We start from the raw sequence: 26,399 nt of genomic DNA, 5'->3' as shown, positions 1-26,399 counted from the left end.
CTTAGCTGAAGAGACAGGGAGAGTAATGTATCTAAGCTAGGTGGGAATGCAGAACTGTGAGGACACAAATAGGCTGCAAAGAGATATAAACGGGTTAAGTAAGTGGGCAACAGGGTGACAGAAGAAGTATAATGTGGGAAGTGTGAAGTTATTCACTTCGATAATAAGAATAAAAAAACAAAATGTTTTTTAAAAGGCGTAAAGCTTGTAAATGTTGATTTCAGAGGGACTTGGGTGTACTCATACAAAGAACGCAGAAAATTAGCATGCAGATACAGCAAGCAATTAGGAAAGCAAATAGCATGTTGGCCTTTGTTGCGAGGGGATTGGAGTACTAGAATAAGGAAGTCTTACCAGAATTTTACAGGGCTTTGGTGAAACCACACTTGGAGTATGGTGCACAGTTTTGGTCTGCATATTTAAGGAAGGATATACTTGCATTGGAGGCGATACAGAGAAAGTTCACTAGATTAGCCCCAGGGATAAGAGGACTTTCATATGATGACCAGCTGCCTAAATTGCACCTATATTCTCTGGCGTTTAGAAAAATGAGAGATGTGTAAGATTATGAAGAGGCTTAACAGGGTAGACACTGAACAAAAATACCTGGAAAAACTCAGCAGGTCTGACAGCATCTGCGGGGAGGGATACAGTTGATGTTTTGAGTCCGTATGACCCTTCATCAGAACTAAGACATATAGAAATGAGTTGGAATATAAGCTGGTAGAATGGGGTGGGACAGGAGAGCTCGATAAGGGGCCAGTGATAGCACAGGGATATGGTGAATGGGGCGGCAAAGTAGAATTGAAGCCAAAGACCTGCCATGATCATATTGAATGGCAGAGCAGACTCGAAAGGATGTGTGGTCTACTCCTGCTCCTATTTCTTATGTTTTTAATGTTATGAATGGGATTGACTGAGTTGATCTTGCAGATAGCTGGCATGGACACAACAGGCTGAATGGTCTCTCATATAGTACCATTCTATGATTCCATTTTAATCTGATTTGTTAAAGAGTGAAAGGACTTTCTTTTATAAAGATACTGGAAGATTCAAACTTGTGTGGCAGGGAGAAGAGATCCTGTTGAAGCCAAGAGGAGCTGGGGACTTCATAGAAGTTAATGGAGCGTACCTTTTCTGTAGTTTAGTGTGTTAGTTACTTACAAAGTAACTTTTGGATTGGGGGAGAGTGAATTTTAGTAAAATAAGGCAGGATCTGGCCAAGGAAGACTGGGAACAGCTACTTGTGGGGAAATCTAGAGGAGCAGTGGGAGGCATTCAAAAAGGAAATGGGGAGGGTACAGGCTCAACATGTTCCCTCCAGGGTGATAAGAAGGAGTAATATGCCCAGAGAACCATGGATAACCAGAGACATTCATGTTACGATAAGAAGGAAAAGGAAGGCTTTTAGCTGGTACAAGGGAAGCAAATCAGCAGAGGCATTAGTGGAGTACAGAAAGTGCAGAGTGGAGCTTAAGAAAGCAATTAGGAGAGCAAAGAGGGGATATGAGAAAGCTGAAGCTGGTAAAAGAAGGGAAAATCGAAGATATTCTATAAGCACATCAATGAGAAGAGGATAACCAGGGAAAGAGTAGAGCCCATAAGGGACCAAGAGGACAATCTGTGGATGGAGCCAGAGGACATCGCTAGAGTGTTGAATGAATACTTCACGTTTGTCTTCACCCAAGAGAATGAGGATGAAGGCATTGAGCTTGAGGAAAGAGACTGCGATGTTCTTGAGCAAATTGATAAAGGGAGTAGCAATGTGTTGGAGGTGTTAGCAGGCTTAAAAGTGGACAAATCTCCAGGTCCAGATGATTTGTGTCCCAGACTGCTGAGGGAGGCAAGGGAGGAGATTGCAGGGGCTCTGACCCAAATGTTTAATTCCTCTCTGGCCACAGGGGAGATGCCAGAGGACTGGAGAACTGCTAATGTGGTTCTGCCATTTAAGAAGGGTTGTAGAGATAAGCCAGGGAACTACAGGCCAGTGAGTCTCACGTCAGTGGTAGGGAAACTATTGGAGAAAGTTCTGAAGGAGAGAATCTATCTCCACTTGGAGAAGCAAGGTTTGATCAGGGATAGTCAGCATGGCTTTGGCAGAGGGAGGTCATGCCTAACAAATGTGATTGAATGTTTTGAGGGGGTGACCAGGTGTGTAGATGAGGGTAGTGCAGTTGATGTAGTTTATATGGATTTCAGCAAAGCCTTTGACAAGGTCCCACATGGGAGATTTATAAAAGAGGCAAATGCAGATGGGATACAGTGTAATTTGTTAAGGTGGATTCAAATTTGGTTTAGTTGTAGGAGACAGAGGATGATGACAGAAGGATGCTTTAGTGACTGGAAGCCAGTGTCCAGTGGCGTACCACAGGGATCTGTGCTGGGTCCCCTATTATTTGTCATTTATATAAATGACAGTGTGGGTAGTAGGATTAGTAATTTTGCGGATGATACAAAGATTGGCTGGGTGGTTAACAGTGAGGTTGAGTGTCTTGGGCTACAGGAAGATATAGACGGGATGGTCAAATGGGCAGATAAGTGGCAGATGGAATTTAACCCTGCAAAGTGTGAGGTGATACACTTTGGAAGGAGTAATTTGACAAGGAAGTATTCAATGAACAGCATGACACTAGGAAGTTCTGAGGAACAAAGGGACCTTTGCGTGTGTGTCCATAGATCTCTGAAGGTGGAGGGGCATGTTAGTGGAGTGGTGAAAAAGGGATATGGGACACTTGTCTTTTATCAATCGAGGCATAGATTACAAAAGTAGGGAGGTCATGTTGGAGTTGTGTAGAACCTTGGTGAGGCCACAGCTGGAGTATTGTGTAGTTCTGGTTGCCACATTATAGGAAGGATGTGATTGCACTGGAGGGGGTGCAGAGGAGATTCACCAGGATGTTGCCTGGGATGAAACATTTAAGTTATGAAGAGAGGTTGGATAGACTTAGGTTGTTTTTGTTGGAGCAGAGAAAACTGAGGGGCGACCTGATCGAGGTGTACAAGATTATATGGGGCTTGGACAGGGTGGATAGGGAGCAGCTGTTCCCCTTATTTGAAGGGTCAGTCATGAGGGGACATAAGTTCAAAGTGAGGGGCAGGAGTTTTAGGGGGGATGTGAGGAAAAATCTTTTTAGCCAGAGGGTGGTGATGGTCTGGAATGTGCTGCCTGGGAGGGTGGTGGAGGCGGGTTGCCTCACATCCTTTAAAAAGTACCTGGCTGAGCACTTGGCACGTCATAACATTCAAGGCCATGGGCCAAATGCTGGTAAAAGGGATTAGGTAGATAGGCCAGGTATTTCTCATGTGTCGGTGCAGACTCGATGGGCTGAAGGGCCTCTTCTGCACTGTGACATTCTGTGATTCTGTGATAATGTTTATTTGATATTGATTTTAGTTTGTTACAATAAAAGTCTTAAAGTGTGAAATCTTGTCATGGGGTTCTTGCGTCGGTCACTGGGATATTCATAACTGTTATTGGTCTTATTGGAGCTTGCAACAGTATGAACGGTGAACACCAATCATTCATCGCCGCAAAATTCGGGCCAATCTTGCAATACTTGAGCCTAGTATGATGGTCTACATGTGCACTAATATCCAACTTTACTTCTCCACCACTTTTCTGAATCCTATCACTGCTTGTGTGTTGTCAGACTACTTGTCCAATATCCAGTTGTGAATGAGCTGCAATTTCCTTCAGCTAAACATTGGGAAGACCAAAGCCATAATTTTTGTCACCACCTCAGATTCTATGCTTACCATTGACACTATTCAGCTCCTTGGTACCTATATCAGGCTGAATCATATCGTTCACAACCTTGCTGTTGCGTTTTCTTGCCAAAATATTTAGAATCTATTGTTAAAAATCAAAAGTTTCAGGACCCGGGATAAGGTTAGCAAATATTTAGTGGATAGAACTTATTTGACCTTGATCTGAGCTTCTCCATCACAAAGACTGCCGACTTCCACAACCACAACATTGCCTGCCTGTCCCTTGGCCCCACTATGTTGAGACCCTTGTTTGTACTCCTTTCACCTCCAAACTCAGCTATTCCAATGCTGCCCTGCCTGGCTTCCCATGCTCCAACCTCTATAAACTTTAGCTCATCCAAACTATGGTTTCATTACAATCCAATATCCTCATCACCCCTGTACTGGCTTACCTATATTGGCTCCCAATGCCTTATGCCTCAAGTTTAAAATTATCATCCTCATACTTCTTTCTCACTATAGCCTAGCCTCTTTCCATCTCTATAACCTCCACCAACACTACAATTCTTCTACTTTCTTTTTCTACACTGAAGGCTGTTATTTTGTTGACTGAAGGTCTAGGTCTAAATATTTTGATTAAGTTTGGTCTTTAGTCCTTATATGACTGACAAAGGTTGTGGTAATAAAGCACACTATTTTGTGGTACTAATAACTAATTCCTTCTAGAATGAGTGCACAAGATTACTTGAGCTAGTTTAAGTATAGATATCAATGTGGACTCGTGTTTGCAACATGGCATCCTGTTAATTATAGATACATTGGGCTGAATTTGTCCAGTAATTTGAAAATCTTGAGTTCATTTCTCAACAGCTATGCATATGTTTTACTGGTGTCTATATTTGAATTTTTCTGAAAACAGCTAGTTGGATTTTGCATCAAGGGCTGAACTTCTTAGAAGGGCCATTTTATCCTCTTTCTGAAATATCCAGAATCTAATGTGTCACAATTTTGGACCTGAGTATACAGGTATGCTGGGGGTGGGTAAACTTTTCACTTTCTAAAAAGTATATTGTAGCTACAGAAACAAAACTATGTGTCACTATAGAATGCAATGGTTGTCATTCAAAATCATTTCCAAAGATCCAAGGAGTATGGTGAGGAATATTCACATAACACAAAACAGTAATCATTAAGTTTGAGAAGATTGCACATGCATAGCTCATCACCTTTTGTGCCTGATAATTATACTTAAGTAATCCATAGTTGATAGTAAATTATGTTGGTATAAAACATGACTTAAAGTATTCAGTTTTCATTTAAGTTGCATTGGACTTACAAGTTGCATTTAAAATGAGCAGGCACAATCAGATGAGGTAGCAGTGACGTGGTTAACTTCCATTTCTCATTGTGACAGCCTCTGTTACGTGCAGCCTTGTCTCACTCTTAAGGAATGAATTTCCAGCTTTGCATGTTCTGTAGTAAAGCTGAAGTTGATTTAAAGTGGATTACAGAAAATGCTTTTGTTTGCACAATTTTGATTCCTTTGTCTTGCTGCTGAAAATTCCCTTAACATGTACTTTTATGCCTTTAGTTGTGGGCTTGTCATTAACCCCTGTACTCATCAATAATACAAAAACACAATGATTCTCAAGATACAAGGAGTCATACATTTTATCCACATAGCAATGCCACCTTTGAAATCACCAGGAATGTTCTTTCGATTCTTTAAAATTTGTAACTCATTGGCACACAGCACAACATAATAGAAGTGAATGCTTGCTCCCCAGGCAGCTCCCTGGAATTCCATGCTGAAAGGAAATTTTTGGTGGTTTCTTGGAAGACGACCCTCTACAGCCACCATTGATGACATTTGTATGTCTCCAGGGTATCAACTGAGTATCAGTACAATATGTTCTATTCAATCACCTAAAGAATCATAGAGGGCACCTTGGATCTTTATGGTAATGTCCCACAATTATTAATTCACCACCCTCTAGGATTCTGCTTGAGTACAGCCTGCTGCACAACTTTGTGTTACAAAGAGACTATCTTTATAGTGCCCTTAGAAGAGGAAAGACAGTTGAGAGACATTTGAGAGGCAGAGGTGCAGCAGCAGCTGCAGGAGAATGTTGTAGAGAACATTTTGCCAACTATAAGAGACATTTGTATTATTCTTGAGAGAAGGCCTTTTTTGACTTTCAAACCTGTTATGTTTTGTATCTGTAGCAGTACCTTGCCTCTTTGACTAACCTTGTCACATATTTCATCATGTTCCTATATCCCCTTCCCTTCACATGCAGAATTTGTAGAATGTATTTTTCCTGTTTATCTCACTTCTGGCTAATTGATGAATTCATTTAATATCAAGTTTATTTAGTCCAAGTTTGGTGTATCCAAGACTGTATTTATCTAGCATAATCAGCCATTATGCCTTAAATTATTCTACTTGTCCTCTATCCCACCAAATTGGGTGGATAGTCAATACTGAGGAGGACTACAACAAATAACAGAAAGACATTATTAAACTTTCAGAATTGGCAAATAATTGGCAAGTGAAGTTCAATATCTCAGATAAATGTAAGATGGTGCATTTTGGAAGTAAGAATAGGGAGGTCACTTATTACTTGGAAGCCTAGGTGGGGCAGAGGAACAAAGGGATCTCAGAGTACAAATATATCAATCACGAAATGTTGCGACACAGGTTAGCAAGGCCATAAAAAGGGCAAACCCAGCGCTAGGTTTTATTTCTATAGGGATAGAATTAAAAAGTAGGGAAGTTATGCTAAACCTGTATTGAGACACAGCAGGGCTTAATAGAGTGAGAGAGGAGCATGAGGCTTCAGAGACAGAGCAGGGCTGAAAAGAGAGAAGAGTGCACGGCTTTGGAGACAGAGCAGGGCTGAAAGCGAGAGAGGAGAGGAATCAGTTTGGGTAGAGATAAGAAATAGCAAAGGGAAAAAGCAGTTTACAGGCCTCCAGGAATAACGATGTTGTAGAATGGGGCATACAGGAAGAAATAATGGGGGCTTTTAAGAAAGGCACTGCAATTATCATGGATGATTTTGATCTGCATACAGATTGGAATGGCATAGGTAGCCTGGAAGATGGGTTCATATAAAGTGTTTTCAGGACAATTTATTAGTGCAGCACGTTCTAGGCACAACCAGCAAGCAGGCTATTCTAGTAGTGTGCAGTGAGGCAGAATTAATTAATGACCTCAAGTGAATGAGCCTCTAGGTATCAGTGATCATAACGACTGAATTTCACATTCAGTTTGAGGAAAAGAAGAGTGGGTCAAAGACTAATGTTTTAAACTTGGATAAAGGCAATTGCAAGGTATGAAGATAGCTGGCTAAACTAAACTGGGAAAATAGGTTAAGGGGTAGGTCAGTAGAAATGCAGTGGCAGACATTTAAGGAGATGCTTCATTACGTTCAGCAAAGATACATTCCAGTGAGAAGGGAAGACTCGGGGAGACAAATGCATCGTTTGTGGCTAACTAAGGAAGTTAAAGATAGTATCAAATTGAAAGAAAAAGTGTACAATTCTGCAAAGGTTTGTGACAGGTCAGAAGATTGGACAGAATTTAAAACCAGCAAAGAATGACTAATAAGTAATAAGGAGGGAGAAATTAGGGTATGAGAGAAAGCTAGCTAGAAATATAAAAACATAGTAAGAGCTCATACAAGCATTTAAAAAGAATAGGAGTAACTAAAGTAAGTGTGGGTCCAATGGAGAGAGTGTCTGGAGGATTAATAATGGGAAAAAAGGAAATGGTAGAAGCACTGTATTTTCTGCCTGTCTTCACTGTTGAAGACACACATAACATCCCAGAAATACTAGTACATCAAGAGTTGAAAGGGTGGGAGGAACTTAAAACAATTATAATCACCAGGGAAAGGGTACTGAGAAAACCATCAGAACTAAAGGCTGACAAGGTATCAGGATCTGATGGACTTCATACTTTGGCCCTAAAAGAAATGGCTGTGGGGATAGTAAAGGCATTATTTAAATTTTCCAAAATCCCCTAGGTTCTGGAAAGGTTCCATCAGATTGGAAAATAGTAAAAGTAGCTCCTCTATTCAAGACAGGGAGGAGATAGAAAGCAAGCAACTACAGGCCAGTTAGCCTCATGTGTGATCGGAAAAATGCTAGAATCTATTATAAAGGTGATTATAGCAGGGCCTTAGAAAATCTTAATGCAATTAGGCAGAGACAATATGGTTTTGTGAAAGGGACATCATGTTTGACTAATTTATTAGAATTCTATGAGGAAGTAACAAGTAATGTGGATAAAGGGAAACCTGTATGTGTGGTGTACTTGGATTTCCAAAAGACATTTAATAAGGTGCCACATTAAAAGTTACTACACAAAGTAAGAGCTAATGGTGTAAGGGGGAAACATATCATGGATAAAGGATCGGTTGGCTAACAGGAAGCAGAGAGTAGGGATAAGTAGGTCATTTTTCGGTCAATAACCTGTAACCAGTGGAATGCTATAGGGATGCTACAAGGGCAGGCAGTGGCATAGTGGTATTGTCAGTGGGCTGGTATTCTAAAGACCCAATGTAATGCTGTGGGTACCCACCACAGCAGATGATGAAATTTGAATTGAATAAAAATCTGGAATTGAAAAGTCTAATGATGACCATGAAACCATTGCCGGTTATTGTAAAAACCCATCTGGTTCACTAATGTTAGGAAATCTGCCGTCCTTACCTAGATTGGTGACTACATGTGACTCCAAACCCACAGCAATTGCCCTTCGAATGAGTGCAATTATGGATGGGTAATAAATGCTGGCCTAGCCAGCGATGCCCACAGGCAATGAATTTTTTAAAAAAAAATCAGTGTTGGGGTCTCAACTATTTACAATCTATATAAATGATTTGGATGAAGGGACCGAATATATGGTTCCAGACCGAATGTATGGTTCCTAAATTTGTTGATGACACAAAAATAGGTGGTCTACAAAGGAATTTAGATAGGTTAAGTGAGTGGACAAAAAATTGGTAGATGGGATATTATGTAATATAAAACCATTAGAACTAAAGGCTGACAACTAAAGGCAGGATCTGATGGACTTCATACAATGGTCCTAAAAGAAATGGCTGTGGAGACAGTAGAGGAAAATGTGAACGTGTGAATGTTGGAAAATGTGAACTCGTTCACTTTGGCAGAAAGAATAGAAAACAATTTAAATAGAGAAAGACTGCAAAACTCTGCAGTACAGAGGGACCTGGTTATCCTAATACAATAAGTTGGTATACAAGTACAGGAAGACAAATGGAAAGTTGTTGTTTATTGCAAGAGTAATGGAATGTAAAAGTCAGGAAGTTTTGGCATTGGTGAGACCACATCTGGAGTACTGTGTACAGTTTTGGTTTCCTTACTTGAGAAAGAATACAACTGCATTAGAAGCATTCAGAGAAGGTTCACTCTACTGATTCCTGGGATAAAAGGGTTACCTTATGAGGAAAGATTGGGCATGTGTCCATTAGAATTTAGAAAAATGAAAGCTGATCTTATTGAAGCCTTTAAGATCCTGAAGGGAATTGACAGGGTGGATGCTGAGAGGATGTTTTCCCTTGTGGGAGAGGCTAGAACTAGGGGACACAGTTTAAAAATGAGGGGCTTCCCATTTAAGATGGAGATGAGGAGAATTTTTTTCTCTGAGGGTCTTTAGTCTGTGGGATTCTCTTCCCCAGAGAATAGTGGAGACAGGCTCACTGAATATTTTTAGCGCTGAGTTAGATAGACTGTTGACTGACAATGGAGTCAAAAGTTATAGGGGGTAGACAGGAAAGTGAAGTTGAGGCCACAATTCTTAAGAAATGGCAGAGTAGGCTCGAGGGACTGAATGGCCTACTCCTGCTCCTAATTCGTATGTAACCTTGGTCAGACTACACTTAAGAGTACTGTGTGCGGTTCTGATTGCCATATTATAAAAAAGATATTGAGGCAATGGAGAGGGCAAAGAGAAGATTTGTAAGAATGACATCAGAAATGAATGGGTATATACATATCAGGAAAGGATATGAATATAAGAATAGGCTGGGTCTCTTTTCTCTTTGAAAAAGAAGGCTGTTTGGTGAACTAATTGATGACCTAGTAGATGACCTAATAGATGTCTTTAAAATTATGAAAGGTTTTGATAGAGTGGACACAGAGACAATTTTTCCATTTGTGGGGAAGAGACTATCACTAACTAGAGGCAATCAATGTAAGATAGTCACCAAGAAATCTAATAGAGAATTCAGAAGAAACTTCTTTATCCAAAGAGTGGTGTGAATGTGCAACTTGCTACCATAGGAACTGGTTGAAGCGATTAGTATAGATGCATTTAAGGGGAAGCTGGAAAAGCAAACAAGGGAGAAGGGAATAGAGGACTTCAACAGTAGATTTAGGTAAGGAAAGATGAGAGAAGGCTCGAGTGGAACATAAACACAGTATGGACTGGTTAAGCCAAATGGTCTGTTTCTGTGCCTTATATCCTATCTAATCCTTTGTATCTCCCCATCCCCTCCCAATCAATTTGCTGAGTTCTCCCTCATTTTTTTTGACGTTAGCCTTTTTAAAAATTTAATATCTGACCATGGTATTTCTGAATCTTAGATCACGTTGGACTTGATCATTCTGTGGTTGCTGTCATCTAATGGTGTCACAACTTTCATTTGCTAAATGTTGCCTGGGTCACTTTTGAATGCCAGGTCAAAATGTACAGTGGTGCACTGGAGCATGAAGCAGTTATACGTCATCAAGTAAACTGAATAATGTTGATGAGATCAGTAAAGCCTTACTTCATGGTTGTCCAAGAAATCGTAGAAACTTTGTTACACAGTAGGGGGTCATGTGGCCCATTGTGTCCGTATTGGTTGACGGAGAGCTACCCAGCCTAATCCCACCTTCCTACACCAGGTCTGTAGCCCTGCAGATCAAGGTGCTTCAAGTCGACATGCAAGTAGTTTTCAAGTATCCTGATTGGTTCTGCTTCTATCACCCTTACAGGCAGAGAGTTCCAGGCCCCTCCATCTGAGTGAAAAAAATGCTTCCCAATATCCCCTAGAATCCTTCTGCCAATTACTTTAAAGCTATGGCCCCAGTTTTTGACCCTTTTGCTATGGTTAAATAGGTTTTTCTCTCTATCTAAGCCCCTGATATTTTTATACATCTCAATTAAGTCACATCAGCCTCTGTTCCAAGGACCAGGTTTGTCAATCCCTTCTCCAGTCTGGCACCCTGGGCTCTATGACAGCATTTTAAGTGTGCAAAAAGAAGCAAATAACATTTTAAAGGCTCAATCTCACAAATAGATGTTCCTAGATGCCACACGTTCCAGGGTGATTATCCATCAAAATACCATAGTTGTAAGTAGTGGACGCCTCCACTAGACCTGCATCTAGATTGCACAATGTTCAGCACCATTTGCAATTCCTCAGATATTGAAGCAGTCCATGTCCATTTGCAGCAAGAACTGGACAACATGCAGGCTTTGACTGATAAGTGGCAAGTAACATTTGCACCACACAAATGCCAAGCAATGTCCATCTCCAACAAGAGAGCATCCAACCATTTCCCCATGATATTCAATGGCATTACAATCCCTGAATCCCCGACTAGCAACATCCTGGGGGTAACATTGACCAGAAACTGAACTGGACAGGTCATAAATACTGTGGCTTCAAGAGCAGGTCAGAGCCTGGGAATTCTGTGGTGAATAACTCATTCCCTGACTCCTCAAAGGCACAAGTCAGGAGTGTGATTGAATACTCTCCACTTGCCTGGAAGAGTGCAGCACCAAGAACACTCAAGAAGCTTGACGCCATCCAGGACAAAGCAGCCACTTGATTGGCACCCCATCTACCACCTGCAACATCCACTCCCTCTACCATCGACACATAGTGGCAGTAGTGTGCACTGTCTACAAGATGCATTGCAACAACTCACCAAGACTCCTTTAACAGCACCTTCCAAACTTGCGACCTCTACCATCTGAAAGGACAAGGCAGCAGAAGTATGGGTACACCACCACCTGCAAATTTGCCTCCAAGCCACACACCATTCTGACTTGGAACTATATCGCCATCCCTTAACTGCCACTGGATCAAAATTCTGGAACTCGCTGCCAAACAGCATGTGCATGTACCTACATCACATGGACAGCAGCAGTTCACCGTCACCTCAAGGGCAATTAGGGATGGGCAATAAAAAAAATTGCTGAACTATTTGCCATCAACCCCCACGTCCCATGAAAGACTAAAAAAAAGATCTGTTGCTCATTGTGTAACACCAGCCCCAGTGCTTGCACATGTGTTTGAGCAGGTTGCCTCAGTCCTGAGATTGATAATATAGAGGCCTGGATTAATAATTGAGAGAACATGAATTTAGATCCCATCATGGTATTTTTGGAATTTTAATTCAGCTTGAAGAATCTGGAGACAAATAGTTGGTTGGTTATCAATAACAGTGACCATGAGCTTTCACATTGTTATGAAAACCCAACTGCTTAACGAAGGTCATTGAGGGAAGGAAATCTGCTATTCTTAACTGGTCTAGTCTAAATGTGGCTCTAGTCCCACGCCAATGTAGTTCACTCTTAATTATCCACTGAAGTGGCTGAGCAAGGCACTCAGTTATATTAAACTGCTATAAACTGTTGAAGAAGACAGTCCACCATCACCTTCACAGGAAACCTAGGGATGGGCAATGAAGGCTTGTTTTGCCAGTGATGTCCACATCCCGTGAATGAATTTAAACTTATCTTTTGCACATTAATTTTTGTACATGGGGCAGGAGTCACTAGATACCGGTTGGGTACAGAAGTCCTGACTGTAATTTTTTGGGTTCCTGCTCTCTAGCTCAAGGGCAATGAAGCTAATTGCAGCTACATAAACCAAAACTATACAGTTAAGTGTAGAAAAAATCCAGGCATGGGGGATTGACTGCTCATAAGGTTCTCTTGTTGGCATGTGACCTTGCCTGCCAGAATTACCTGCATATGCTGCTCCTGGGCGAGTCAATACAATGAGGCCCAATAATGGGCAAATCTACCTCACTCTCATGATGGCACATATTATGCGATAGAGTGATTGAAAAGTAGACTGGCATCTGCTGCTCTTGATATGCTGAGTTTCAGATCCCTGTTATACCAATCACATGATGCCAACTAGATTATTACAAACAGGGAAGGTAACTTGGTTGAGTGGGTTATTTAGCACCTTTTTTGTGGTTGGGATAAGTTTGGAATTAGTAGAGTTTCAGAATCAGGTTACTAGCTTACATCCTCAGTGGTAAATGATGTGAAAAGAGGAAACTCTGAAAGAAGGGTAGAAAATGAATTGGGTGTTGACTAGGAGAAAGTGGGAAATAATTTGAGAAAAGGTAATCTTTGGGTAGATTTTTCTCACAATACAATTTTTTAATTAATACTTCATTAAGGGACTTATGTGCTAGTTAAGTGTGAACTTAACTTTGCTTTAAACCTGTGTATTGACAGCGGGGAGGTCTTGTGGTGCAATGGTAGCATCCCTACCTCTGGCGCTGGTTTCTGGTTCAAATCCAACTCCAGGACTTGATGGTCACAGAAGGGTACATTCACTATGTGATCAAACAGGTTGGTTATCAGCCTGTGAATGATTCCAAAGCGCCGGATGGCAGATGGTAAAACGGGAGAGTTTCTTGGTCAGCTGTACTGCAGAAGGCAATGGCAAACCATTGCAGTACTTTGCCAAGCATAATCATGGACCAATCCAATAGAGGTCTGTGGTCACCAATGCCCTCTTAGGACATGGTACCTAAAGAAGGAGAATTGACAGCAGTTTGTTGCACCAGTACATTGTGCCACTGAGTGATTGATGTTAATTTATCCCAGGAATCCCCATGTACTGTTTATCTGCTCTAAGTGCCACTGTAGTAATATGGGGCACAAATGTTAAGGAGGGAGATACCTTCTCATTTTCCAAGTTTCATAGACTGGCAAGACCTGGCAGACTTGAAGACCTGGCAAAGATTTATTTGTATTCTTTCACCCCTCCCAAATAGCATATAGGTAGGAAAAATGGGGAGAAAGAAGATTGTTTGAATAAGTTTTTTTTTGAAAAAAAAATCAATTTATAAATTGCTCCTGTGGAGATCTATTAGGTCAACATAAATCAATAGTTGAAACTGGAACCTCCCTGACCTGTGTAATTGGACTGCTCATTGTACAAAGTTGCACTTAGCACTGATGTCAGCATCAAATGCCAGGAATTGCACACCTGATTTGGAGTAAAATTCCTTCTGTTCTATCTCAACAATGCACCTTACCCTCAATCTCAAGCTAATCATTTTAAACTTTAATTTTTTATTCCAATTTATGATCAACTGTAGGCAGTTTTTGAGACCTGCACTTCTTAGGACCAGGATTGAGATGGCACAAACATGTTGACTTACAACCCTGATAACTTTAAAGGAGGCTTTAATACCACCTGTCTGATTTTGCCAGTGTACCAATCCATTGAACCCAAGCATCTAGGTTTAGTTTCGAATGATTTCTGATCATTATAGTTCATTGTCCATCTAGAGTGGTTATATTCCCCAGTGCTATTAAATTCAGGAAATTGCATGTAACATCTTAGAGCAGATTTTGTATATACCAACCAACACTTGTCTGTTGTGTGTGATGTAGGCTTTGTAATTGCAAGAGGGAAATATAGGAAAATGAGGGTAGTGAAAGATAATGCATGTCTTATTTTGAAGAGGGAAAATTTGTTAGAATGTCAAACAGTTAAAGCAGCAGAAAATAAACTTTCATTTTGTTTCTTTGCTAACATTAATGAGATTTTGGTGAATGATGTATGTGACACACTTGTGTGTTTGAATTTTGATTGTGTTATTTATCTTTTATTCAGGACTGTATATTAATGAGACTTAAATCTACAACTGTTCACTCTGTAAAGTTAATGTAAAAATCTTTGAAACCTATTTCTCAGAAGTTTATTACATTACAAAATTATACAGTAGCAGTATCCTTGTCAGTGATTTTTATCCAAGGTGGTGTTATTGCTTATTGAAAAAATGCAGCCTTGGCACTATACCTGGTAGATGTAATATTTCTTCTCCAGTTGGTAAATTCTAATGTCCAAGGGAACCTTTGTTTCCTCCTTTGTGATCGGTTTAATTTTTTTGCCTAAAACTGTTTTCATGAGGGCTTTTCTTGGTCCCCATGGACGTATCAGCAACATGAAGAGTCTAAATAGTAATTGTATTTTCTGACTTCTAGGACATACCTGCGTTCATCAAATTCTGACCTATTAAGCATCCCCGATTTGAATCGCTCCACCATTGGTGCCTAGGCCCTAAGCTTTTTAATTCAGTCTACATCTCTTTGCCTTTCTACCTTGCTTTCCTCCTTTAAGATGCTTCTTAAAACCTACCTCTTTGACTAAGCTTTAGGTCATCTAGCCTAATATCTCCTTAGGTAGCTTGATATCATACTTTGTTTGGCAATTCTCCTTTGAAGCACCTTGGAACATTTTATTAAATTGTTGTGTCAGCCTAGCATTCTGTGAAAAGGCAAATGTTCAGATCCAGCTAGGTTGGAAGGACTAGCATAACCCAATCAAAAGGCCAGGCAGCTGCCAATGAAGTTAATATCATACTGGGCCCTATCTCTTTGCGTTTGTAGCTATGCTGGTCTTAACTGTTTTCTATCTGTCAATACACAAGCTACCCTAGTATTACATAAGTTCAGTGCCTTCATCATCTCTGCTTAGGATAACTGGCACCAAAACTCACCTGATCCAAATGTTACTAGCCTGTAAAATCTGTCTGATCATCAGAATCCTTTTGACTCAACCAATCCAACATTAATAAACCTCATTTGTCTGCCAAGTGGGAAGTGCCCTATTGGATCCCCTCCTTCATGGGCCATGTTGAGGGGAGTTTCCCCCAATGTGCATAGGGTACCCCACGAATGATGTGCCCTCCTTTCATTCCTGCCTTTTTTCAAAAATTGGCCTACCACTCCAGCTTGCCTCCCCATGCCAATTGCATTACGGCATGGGCAGCGTAATATCCCAGTCAATTTGTTTAGTAACAAGCTCAACTAACTTTTATCCTTTATTTAAATATGGCAGCTGGGCTCCTGATTTCGGCACCCGCCCACCTAATGAATTATGGGGAACAGCTCAGGGGATTTGTGGGAAGATGGTGGGCTGGGCACCTGATATATTTGGCATGCCCCTTCAACCCCGCCTAAAAGATGCCCGACTGGGGGTTGTAAAATCCAGCCCCAAAACTCTAGGAACTGTGGGTGCAATTCAATCCACAACAGGAATTGCTTGCCCTGTTGAGAACTGCTCCCTAATCCTTTACCTCTGCCTAACCTAGAGGCTATTACTTTTATCTCCTTTTCTTTTCTCATTGCCCTCTTGGGTCCTTCTCTCCAGTCTCCTATCTTTTTCTATCACCAGATTTTTAAAAAATTTGTTTATAGGATGTGGGCATCACTATCTGCCAAATCTCTACTCTAACAAATTGCTGCTCCTCTGTCTTTCTTCTCTCCTGCAAGCTAAACTGGAATCCCCCTTGAAAAAGCCCATGGCTGCCCTCTGTATGTCTGCTGGAATTTTTGCAATCGAGGCACCTGTTGCCACCTCTTTACGAGTAGCAACCCCAACTGCAACATCCTGTTTTCTTCTTGATCTTCTTGGCCAGTGAACATGTTGGGAACTAATTTAGCCAGCCTCTTTCCCAGTGATTTCAATTTCCAACTTAACTCGTCTTGCCCTCTCTGTTGTCACTTCATATGTATTCTGTTCTTTCTCAACCTATCCCATATATCGTTCTTATCCCCATATTAACGACAAACCTTTCAACCTTGCATTCTCATTTGGCCTCTTTAATCCCCTGTTTTTGTTAATAGATAATACTATTTCTGCCCATTTGCTTAAATTCTTCATCATCTGTATCCTGTACTTCTTCTGAACTGTGTCTGTTCCTGGAAAAGCCCCAGTCCCTTGCACTTTCAAGCTTTGACTTTCCTTCACCCTGGTAGTTCTGCGGTTATGAATCTGTTAAGTCATCCTCACACCTCTACATTTGATGACCTTGTCCTTTACTCTCTTCAATCTGATCATACTGCTCCCCTCAGTATAAAGGATGAAGATTGAGTCTGTCTGCTGGACAACTATTTCAGTGCTTCATTACCAGCTCAAACTTCACTCTCATGCCAAAACCAACCACTACTCTAGGATCATTTGGAGATCAAATTTAATCTCCAGTTTCTTTTCTCCACTATCAACCATCTCCTTAAACTCATTCCCACTTCCCCAACCTCCACCTTCAAAACAAAGACCCTCTCTGAGCTTATGTTGTTTATGATGCCATCTCCAGAAATAGCTTTCCACCTCTGCAGTATTACCTCTGAACCTATCCTTAGCCTCATCCTCCTCCTTATCTATATGCCACCCCCTTGGCAACATCATCCAAAGCATAGGATTAGCTTCCACATATGCGCTGATGACACTCAGTTCTAATTCTCCACTACCTGTTTCTCTACTCATTCACTGTCTCTATACTATCAGACTGCTTATCCTTTTTTCAGTCTTGTCTGAGCTGCAATTTTCCTTGCTCATACATTGGGAAAGTTCAAGATATTTTCTAAGGCCTCTGCCATAATAGCGTCCCGTGCCACCAATTCCATCTCCCTTCCTGGCCACTGTCTCAAGCTGTTAGTGACTTTGCCACCCTATTCAACCCTTAGCTGAGCTTTCAATCCCAAATCTGCACCATCACAAAAGCCATTTACTTCCACTTCTGTAACATTCATCCTTCTCTGCCCCTGTCCTAGTCAATTTGCTGCTGAAACACTCATTCATGCCTTTGTCACCTCCAGATATGACTATTCCAATGCTCTTTTGGCTGGCCTCCTATCTCCCACCCTATATAAAATTTAATTCGTCCAAAAATTCGCTACCTCTCTCTCCTATCCCGCAACAAGTACTGCTTATCCCACTCTTGTCCTTGCTATCATACATTTTGCTTCCAGTCACCCGATACCTCCAACTTAATGTTCTCATTCTTATGTTTAAATCCTTTTATGACCTTATCCTCCTTATCTTTGTAACTTCCCCTAGTCCTATGGCTACTCACACTTCTCTCTTCCCCCAGATTTAGCCCTCCACACGAACTCTCCATTGCTCCAATTCTGGCCTCTTGTGCATTAGTGACCAGCTGCAAATAAGATACATTCTTTAATTCTTCTTCTTCTCATTAGCATGTGGCTCATCCTGAGAAAACTTAACTTCTCCATTAAGTTTGAATTAGCCTCTTGCACTTATATTATTTTACAACTGAATTTCATTTATGCATAGTTTTCTGAATTTCTGATATCATCATTGTTCATTCTCTAGTTAGGTGTTTGATAACTGAATGTGATGAAAGAAAGCCATTTGGCATTCTCCTCAAGTTCTCTTAGAGCTTTTTATTTGTTTATCTTCTTCATTTACCCATCACTTTATTATTTGCTAATTTGATGTTAACAATGTTACTTGGACAAATTCTATAACCAGCTTGTCCAAAGTTCTTGGATATGTTATGTTGTTTCTGTTTATTAGTTGGGGATGTTGAATTGCAATATTTTTGTGGTACTGAGTTAGTCTATGCACATGAATGATGTACAAATTGAATGCATGAGTTAAACATTTTTTTTCCAGGTTGGATTGACAATAATGAAGATACCTTGCAAATTCTTCTCATATCTACAGTTCCAAAAGGCTTTACAGTCTCTACAGTTACAACCGAGAGATGCTGGTAGAAATATGAAGCAGCTCAAAAACATAACGTCAGGTCCAGCAGCCAGTGCAACACCTTCTGACTCGATTGAACTCTTTGGGAAATTCTACTCTCGAGATGATTATACAAATGTTACACCAAAGATTTTGTCCAAAGTGGGGAAAAACTTACAGAACCAAAGAAACCACCCTTTATGGCTCATTAAGGAACGCATTAAGGATCATTTCTATACGCACTATTTGAGTCGCAATAGGAATCCATTGTTTTCAGTGTATGATAATCTGTCCCCTGTGGTTACCACAGAGCAGAACTTTGACAGTTTGCTAATACCACCAGCTCATGCAAGCAGGAGGAAAGGGGATAACTTTTATCTGAATCAAACTAACATGCTCCGGGCTCACACATCTGCTCACCAGCACGATCTTATTCGTGCAGGCCTCAACGCCTTTCTGGTAGTTGGAGATGTCTATCGGCGTGATGAAATTGACAGCAGCCACTATCCAGTCTTCCATCAAATGGAGGGGGTCAGACTATTTTCAAGACACGAGGTGAGAATTGATTGGCATTTTTCCTTAGTTACCTCTCAAAAATTCTGTTTGATGCAAATATTTAGTCTTTGGTCTTGTGTTGATGGATGAAAAAATCAATATCATTTACAGTTTTCTTCCCTCATTTTTTGAGTTGGTGACTCTTGCTGGGGTGCAATTTCATAGTTGGTTAGTGATGCTTTCACCTCAGCCCAGTGGATATCTTCACATTTGACCCATGACAATTTTGTCTCCATTTTACTTTGTCACTTGCATTCAGTAAGAAACACACTACAGTGACCAGGAATGGTTGGAAACCTGTGGTGGCCACTGTTGTTCAGAGCAGCTCACAGCGCAGTGTCATATTGTTAACCTTTTCATCCCTGAGTCTCACTTCAGGACTTGAGCAGATAATCCAGGCAAGAAACTGCAGTGCATTAGTAAGGAGGTGCTCAAGTTGCCCTCCATTGCTAGAGTTCTATCCTTAAACTGAGATGCCTTTTCCTTTGGTTCAGGCAATTATTAATAATCCCATGACACAATTTCAAGAATGACAGGGAGATCTACTGGTCTCCAGACCAAATTTTTTCCATCATAGGGAGGGTTTAAACTAATTTGGCAGGGATGTGGAACCAGGAGGGACTATTAGAGAGGAAAACGAAGGGCACAGAGATTTCAGAGAGACAGATAGCACTAGAGTAGGAAATAGCAAATTTATTAGGTGGGGTCAGAGTAAGACGGAATGTAATAAAGTCTAAATTTGGGTTATTGTGCATGTATGTAAATGCGAGGAGTGTGGTAAATAAAATTGGTGAGCTGTAAGCACAGATAGAAAAGATGTGGAAATAATAGAGACAAGGCTCAAGGAAGGACAGGACTGTGTACTAAATATTTCAGGATACAAGGTAGGGAAGGAAAGAATGGAGGAGGGGTGGCAGTATTGATTAAGGATAACATTACAGTGCTGGAGAGAGGATGTCCTAGATGAGTCAAGGATAGAATCTGGTTAGAGCTAAAAAAACAATAGAAATATCATTACATTACTGGGTGTATTCTATAGGTCACCAACTAGTGGAAAAGATATAGAGGAACAAAGTTGCAACAAAATTACAGCAAGTTGCAAGAATTATAGTGGTTATAATGGAGTCTTTAATTATCCTAATTTGGCCTGCGTAGTAATAGGGTAAAGGACAGGGAGGGGTAAAAGGGTGGTAAAAGGAGGAGTAGGGCTGATTATGGACCTAAAAAGGGATTTATGCACGGAAGCAAGTGGTACGGAAGATGTGCTAAACAAGTACTTTGCATCTGTCTTTAGCAAGGAAGAAGATACTGCCCAGATCATAGTGAAAGAGGAGGTGTTTGAAACACTTCATGGACTAAAAATAGCCAAAAAGGAGTTAGATAGATTCACTGCACTTAAAATTGATAAGTCACCAGGATTGAATGAGATCCATCCAAGGATACTGAGGGAAGTAATTTTGGAAATTGCAGAGGAACTATCCATAATTTTCCAATCCTCTTTTAGATACTAGGGTGGTGCCAGAGGACTGGAGAATTACAAATGTTATAATCTTGCTCAAAAAAGCGTGTAAGGATAATGCAAGCAACTTCAGGCTAATCAGTTTAACCTCATGGGGAAATTTGGGACAAATTAACAGTTGCTTGGCAAATGCAGATAAGGAAAGTCAGCATGGATTTGTTAAGGGCATATCCTGATTAACTACTTTGCTTGAGTTTTTTGATGAGGTAACAGAGAGAGCTGATGAGGGTAATGTAGTTGATGCGGTGGAAATGGACTTCTAAAAGGCATTTGGTAAAGTGCCACACAACAGGCTTTTGAGCAAAGTTAGAGCTCATGAAATAAAAGGCAGTGGCAGAATGGATAGAAAATTGGCTGAGTGATAGGAATCAGAGAGTATTGGTGAATGGTTGTTTTTCAGACTGAAGGAAGGTTTATAGTGGAGTTCCCCGGGTCAGTGTTAAGATCCGTGCTTTTCTTGATGTATGTAATGACCTATACTTGAGTGTACTGGCCACAGTTTCAAAGTTTGTGGGTGACACAAAACTTAGAAGTATTGTGAACTGTGTGGAGGAACTTGTCAAACTTCAAAATGACATAGACAGTCTGGTGGAACGGGCAGCCAAAGTAGGATATGAAATTTAATGCAGAGAAGTGTGAATTGATTCATTTTGGTAGGAGAGGCAATATAAAATTAAGGGTGTACTGGAGCAGAGGGACCTGAGATATATGTACACAAAACATTGAAGATGGCAAGGCAGGTTGAGAAAGTGGTTAATAAAGCATACAGGATCCTGAGTTTTACAAATAGGGGCATAGAGTACAAAAGCAAGGAAGTTATAATAAACCTGTATAAAACACTGGTTTGACTTCAACTTGAGTATTCTGTCCAGTTCTGCTCACCACACAGGAAAGATGTGAAGGCATTAGAGAGGGTGCAAAAAAGATTTACAAGAATCGTTCTAGGGACGAGGAACTGCTCCCATTGGCAGAAGGATGGAGAACCAGAGGACCCCAATTTAAGGTGACTGGTAAAAGAAGCAACTTTTTTTATGCAGGAGAAGCTTTTTTATGCAGAATGTGGTTAAGACTTAGAAAGCATGCCTGAGAGTGTGGTGGAGGCAGATTCAATCATGGCTTTCAGAAGAGAATTGGATAATTAATTATCTGAGGAAAGAAAATTGGTAGGGCTAAGAGAAAAGACAGAGGAATGAGACTAAGTTGCTCTTGCAGAGAGCTGGCACAGGCATGGCCTCCTTCTGTGCTGTAACCATTCTATGATTTTAACCAACAAATTAACAGATGATATTTTGCACCTGTTTATGCACAACTTGTTATAAAGCAGATAATTGCAAAGATCCAGTCACTGCACTCAAAGCATTTCACTTTCTGTGGAATGCTTTGAGATATTTGAGAGATGTGATAAGGCACTGTAGAAATACAAGACTTAACTTTATTTGGAACTTTCTTGTTCTTTGTAGCTTAGTACCTCATCCGGGTATATACCTGCACTAAGCCATTGGGTGAGTTAGGAAGGGGTTAATTCTAGGGTAGACACATCATTAGATTTGTAAATCTACATTTTTACACCTGAGAACCCTAATTTAATTTCTTCATTCCACCAGTACTTCAGAGATGAATTGAAGAGCACTTGTAGAATGTTACTGCATGGGTATTTCCACAGTAATCGTGTTACAACTAAGCTAGAAGTAGCTAAATATTAATTCATCACTGGAATAGACACTGTGCGTGATCCGGTCATTTAATTGGATAATTTTTAAAATACCGGTAAGCAATATTTAAACAGACTGTTCTCTATCACAGGAGAAAGAGCAACAAGATTTCATTGTGGTTGCAATATGTCAGAGATAAGTTTGAAAAATAAAGCATTTTAACCCAGATTGCGTCATTATGTCACAAAAATTGACAAGCAAAACTTTGCCAAGTTCTTTTCAATAAAAAATGTTGCTTCTTTTAGTTGAATGGGAGAACTGAACTTTTCCATAATTTTACATCTTATTGCAAATGTAATATTTTGAAATGATCATTGAGATGATTTGTTTATTAATTGCAGTGTGCCTCCTACTCAAACTAAATCCAGTAACATGCACCCTTTAGAACTGTTTAACCCTGTGCACAACTTTAAAGCTCACATCCACACTGTCATCTTTCATAGTTGCCCATGTTTCATCATCTTGTGCATTGTATTTTTCAAATTCCCTCCTTGCTGGCCATATCTGCAACCTTCACCATTTTCTGCTAATTCATTACCACCAACCTCACCAAACTGCACTGATGGCTTATGATGCAATCAGTTCATTCCAAGTCCTCATAATCATCTCCAGATCTTTTTGTGATTCAGCTACATCTGATGTGGGAAGTATCTCCAATCTAATGTCTTGTTTGTTGCTGGCTGGGGAATTTAGAACATGGGAGCACAATCTCAAGATAAGGGTCTGATCATTTAGGACTGACTTGAAGAGAAATTCTTTACTCAAAGGGTTGTGAATTTTTTGGAATTCTCTACCCCAGAATATTGTGGATGCTCTATTATTGAATATATTTGAGGGTGATATAGAAAGATTTGTGGTCTCTCAGGGAATCAAGGGATGTCGAGAGGGGACAGGAAATTGGAATGAGGCAGAAGATTAGCCATGATTGTGTTGAATGGCGGATTAGGCTCCAGGGGTCATATGGTCTACTTCTGCTGTTATTTCTTATGTTCTCTATACCCTCCTTTCCTCTGAATCTGGATTATTACTTGTTGCCCCCTCCTTTAACTTCATCATCATAGGCTGACCTTTGATCTACTATGGTCCTACTTTCTAGAATTCCTTTCTAAATCCCCTTTCCCTTATTACCTCCCTCCTTGTTTTAAAGGTTGACCTTAAAAAAAAAGTAATCAGCCCTTTAACTGAGCCTTGCTTCTTCTATTTTTTCACCTCCCAAATCCATTTGCTTCTTGCTAGGTGACCCTCTCACCCTGCAAAGCACTTTGAAGCATTCACCTTTTTATTGTTCTTGTACATTCATTCCACTATGTACTATTTGGGCACAATAAGTGTAATGTGCCACAAAACAGTGCTCCTCACTGACCTGACGTACAAGTTTCCTTTTACAGAATAATGGCTTCAAATTGGAATGGGTGATAGTAGGGTTTGTAAAATTATTTTAGGAACCAGTGTACGAATACTGTACCTGTGCATATAGAAAGGAACATGGACAATGATGAGTTTATAAGGCAATAACTCCATCAAAGTTGCCAAGTGATATCACCATGATTTATAAATGGCACTTGAAACTTGATGTATGGCATTAAAATCACTCCTGTATATTTTTATTGTTTTTTTCCCTTAAACTAAATGGAATTACTTTATAATGATAAATCTGTAATTTTGATAAAATAAAATTAAAACGTTGATGGATGGGGAGAAGGATCAAGCCTATAAATGCAAAACTTCTAACTAGTTCCTGTCACTTTAACTAACCAGAGGGACTTCTCTTATTTCCAGTTGTTTGCTAATGTGCAAAATGGTGAAGAACTTTGCATCTTTGAGAAGGGATGCCGCACACCCTATAAACAAGAGATACACACACTGGAGGCAGTTAAACTACTTGAGTTTGCTTTAAAGCAGACCCTGAAGAAAGTCATGACGCACCTTTTTGGGAAAGGTATGTAAAGTATTATTATGCATACGTGATCTGATCTTAATGCTTACACGTGACTTTCATTTCACTTACTTTTATTAATTTACATTGTGATGACACTGGTAAGACCAGCATTTATTGCCCATCCCTAATTGCCCTATTGAGCACAACAAGTGGTTTCCTAGGCCATTTCAGAAGATGGTTAAGTCAACCACATTGCTGTGGGTCTAGAAAGGGGGGGTGGACAACCTTTTTTTTAACCTGAAGAGATTTTTTTTTAAAACTGTTGGGTGCCCCAAGATGAAAATTCAACATTTCTAAAACAAATTCTTGGCAAATTGTCAACTGTCTCTGATAAAATGGGTAATTTGCATATGTAATAAAAAAAACATTGTATTTATGTATCAGTAGAAAAAAAAGCAAATTTAAAATAGACCTAAATCCAAATTATCATATTTTTGATTATTTTTTGTTATCATTTTATCAATGAAGTTATCTTTATAACAAACTTAAGATGGGTGGAATTATGACAGATTTTTTGGGCTATTGATTCTCCTCATAACAAAAAGCTTCTAATAGCACATTCAGAGTAATTTATCATTAGCTATATAGAAACATTAATGGTCACAACCATAAAACCTGTCTCTTGATCCATCCATAACCTTGGTATCGCTATACCACTTGAATTGGTTTATTTTGAGCACAATGATGTTTTCTGTTAAAATAATTATTTGAAATCGTAAAATGCAGCATAATGAATAGCTTTTTATCCCACAATAAAAATGCAGCTTTTACTTTTCTTAATTTATTTTAGGCTTTTTTCATGTTAATGCGATCCAACTGAAAAAGGTTGGAAGCCACAAATGAGATGTTAAAAAGCAAGGTCTGGAATCACACACAGGCCACATTGGGTAAGGATGGCAAATTTCCTTCCCTAATGGATATGTGTAAACAGTTTGGCAATTTCATGGTCTGATACTAGCTTCTTATTTCAGATTTATTTAACTGAATTTAAATTCTGGAGTTACCATGGCGGAAGTTGAACTCATACTTCCAGATCAGTATTCCAGGCCTTTGGATTCCTGGTCAAGTAGCATAACCACTGAAAGTGCTTTGTTTTGTTTTGGTTTAGTCACTACAATATGTGTTTCAGTGCAAAAGGGACGCTGTACGAATGTGTCTCAGGCGTAGCACATTCTCCATGCCGATTATATAATTCCAGTTTGAGCTTTAGCCCTTCACATTCTAAAGACCATTTGTTTGCTTTTGACAGTTCTATGTTGGCTCTACGTGCTTAACTAGGGAGCATATGATTGGTTAATGGCCTTTTTATACAACCTAAAAAGCATAGCTTTTGTATTCTTCTGTATAATTACCACTATATTCTCTAGATTCTTTCTCTGATGCTAATTGTTTAGTCTCCTAAGATCAGACCCTGGGCAATTTGAACAAGAAACACAAAACCTCACCCAGGTATGATAAATTAATAGTATGTTTGATAGTTAATGTTTGAGTAATCTAATAGTGAGGCAATACAGACTCTGGCTGGAGTATTAAGTGGTCTGTTGTGAGAAGCAAAGTCCCTTTAGCTGGAATAAAGTGAGCAGTAGTATGTTGTACAAAACCAGATGGGTTTTTACGACAACCTGATATTTTCATGGTCACCATTATTGATACTAGCTTTTTATTCCAGATTTAATTAATTGCATTTAAATTACCCAGTGGCCATGGTGGGATTTGAATTCATTGACCAGGAACTTAACTGGACCAGCTACAAAAGTAGGTCCAAGGCTGGGATTTTGTGGCCAGTAACTCACCTCCTGACTCCCAAAGCCTATACACCATCCACAAGGCACAAGTCAGGAGTTGATGTAATACTCCCCAGTTAACTGGATCACTGCTGCTCCAACCACACTTAAGAAACTTGACACAATCCACGACAAGGCAGCCACTTGATTGACACTCCATCCACCAACTTAAACATTCTCTCCACCGCCAGTGGACAGTGGCAGCAGTCTGTACCATCTACAAAATGCTCTGCAACAACTCACAAAGGCTCTTTCAACAACATCTTCCAAACTCCAACCTCTACCACCTATGGGCATCAGGCACATGGGAACACCACCATCTTCAAGCTCCCCTCCAAGTCACACACCATCCTGACTTGGAACTATATCAACATTCCTTCACCGTCACTGGGCCAAAATCCTGGAATCCTCCTT

The 26,399-nt window shown here is 40.1% G+C and overlaps 1 protein-coding gene across 14 annotated transcripts in view; it reads left to right on the top strand.

Annotated features, from left to right (window-relative positions):
* fars2 (phenylalanyl-tRNA synthetase 2, mitochondrial) overlaps positions 1–26,399 on the top strand; it is a 509,243-nt gene that overhangs the window by 107,397 nt on the left and 375,447 nt on the right. For 13 of the 14 annotated variants that reach the window (XM_041183492.1, XM_041183490.1, XM_041183494.1 and 10 more), the window contains 2 exons: positions 18,405–19,031; positions 24,042–24,201. In XM_041183492.1, the coding sequence (XP_041039426.1) occupies positions 18,420–19,031; positions 24,042–24,201 (772 nt within the window). In that variant the 5' untranslated portion in view covers positions 18,405–18,419. Of the gene's footprint in view, positions 1–4,627; positions 4,735–18,404; positions 19,032–24,041; positions 24,202–26,399 lie in introns of all 14 variants that reach the window. The other variant, XM_041183493.1, reaches the window with a different exon arrangement.

Source organism: Carcharodon carcharias, chromosome 3 (assembly GCF_017639515.1).
Source record: "Carcharodon carcharias isolate sCarCar2 chromosome 3, sCarCar2.pri, whole genome shotgun sequence".
Classification (NCBI taxonomy): Eukaryota; Metazoa; Chordata; class Chondrichthyes; order Lamniformes; family Lamnidae; genus Carcharodon; species Carcharodon carcharias.
Note: the sequence above shows the minus strand (reverse complement) of the source record. Positions and strands in the feature narration are given on the sequence as shown.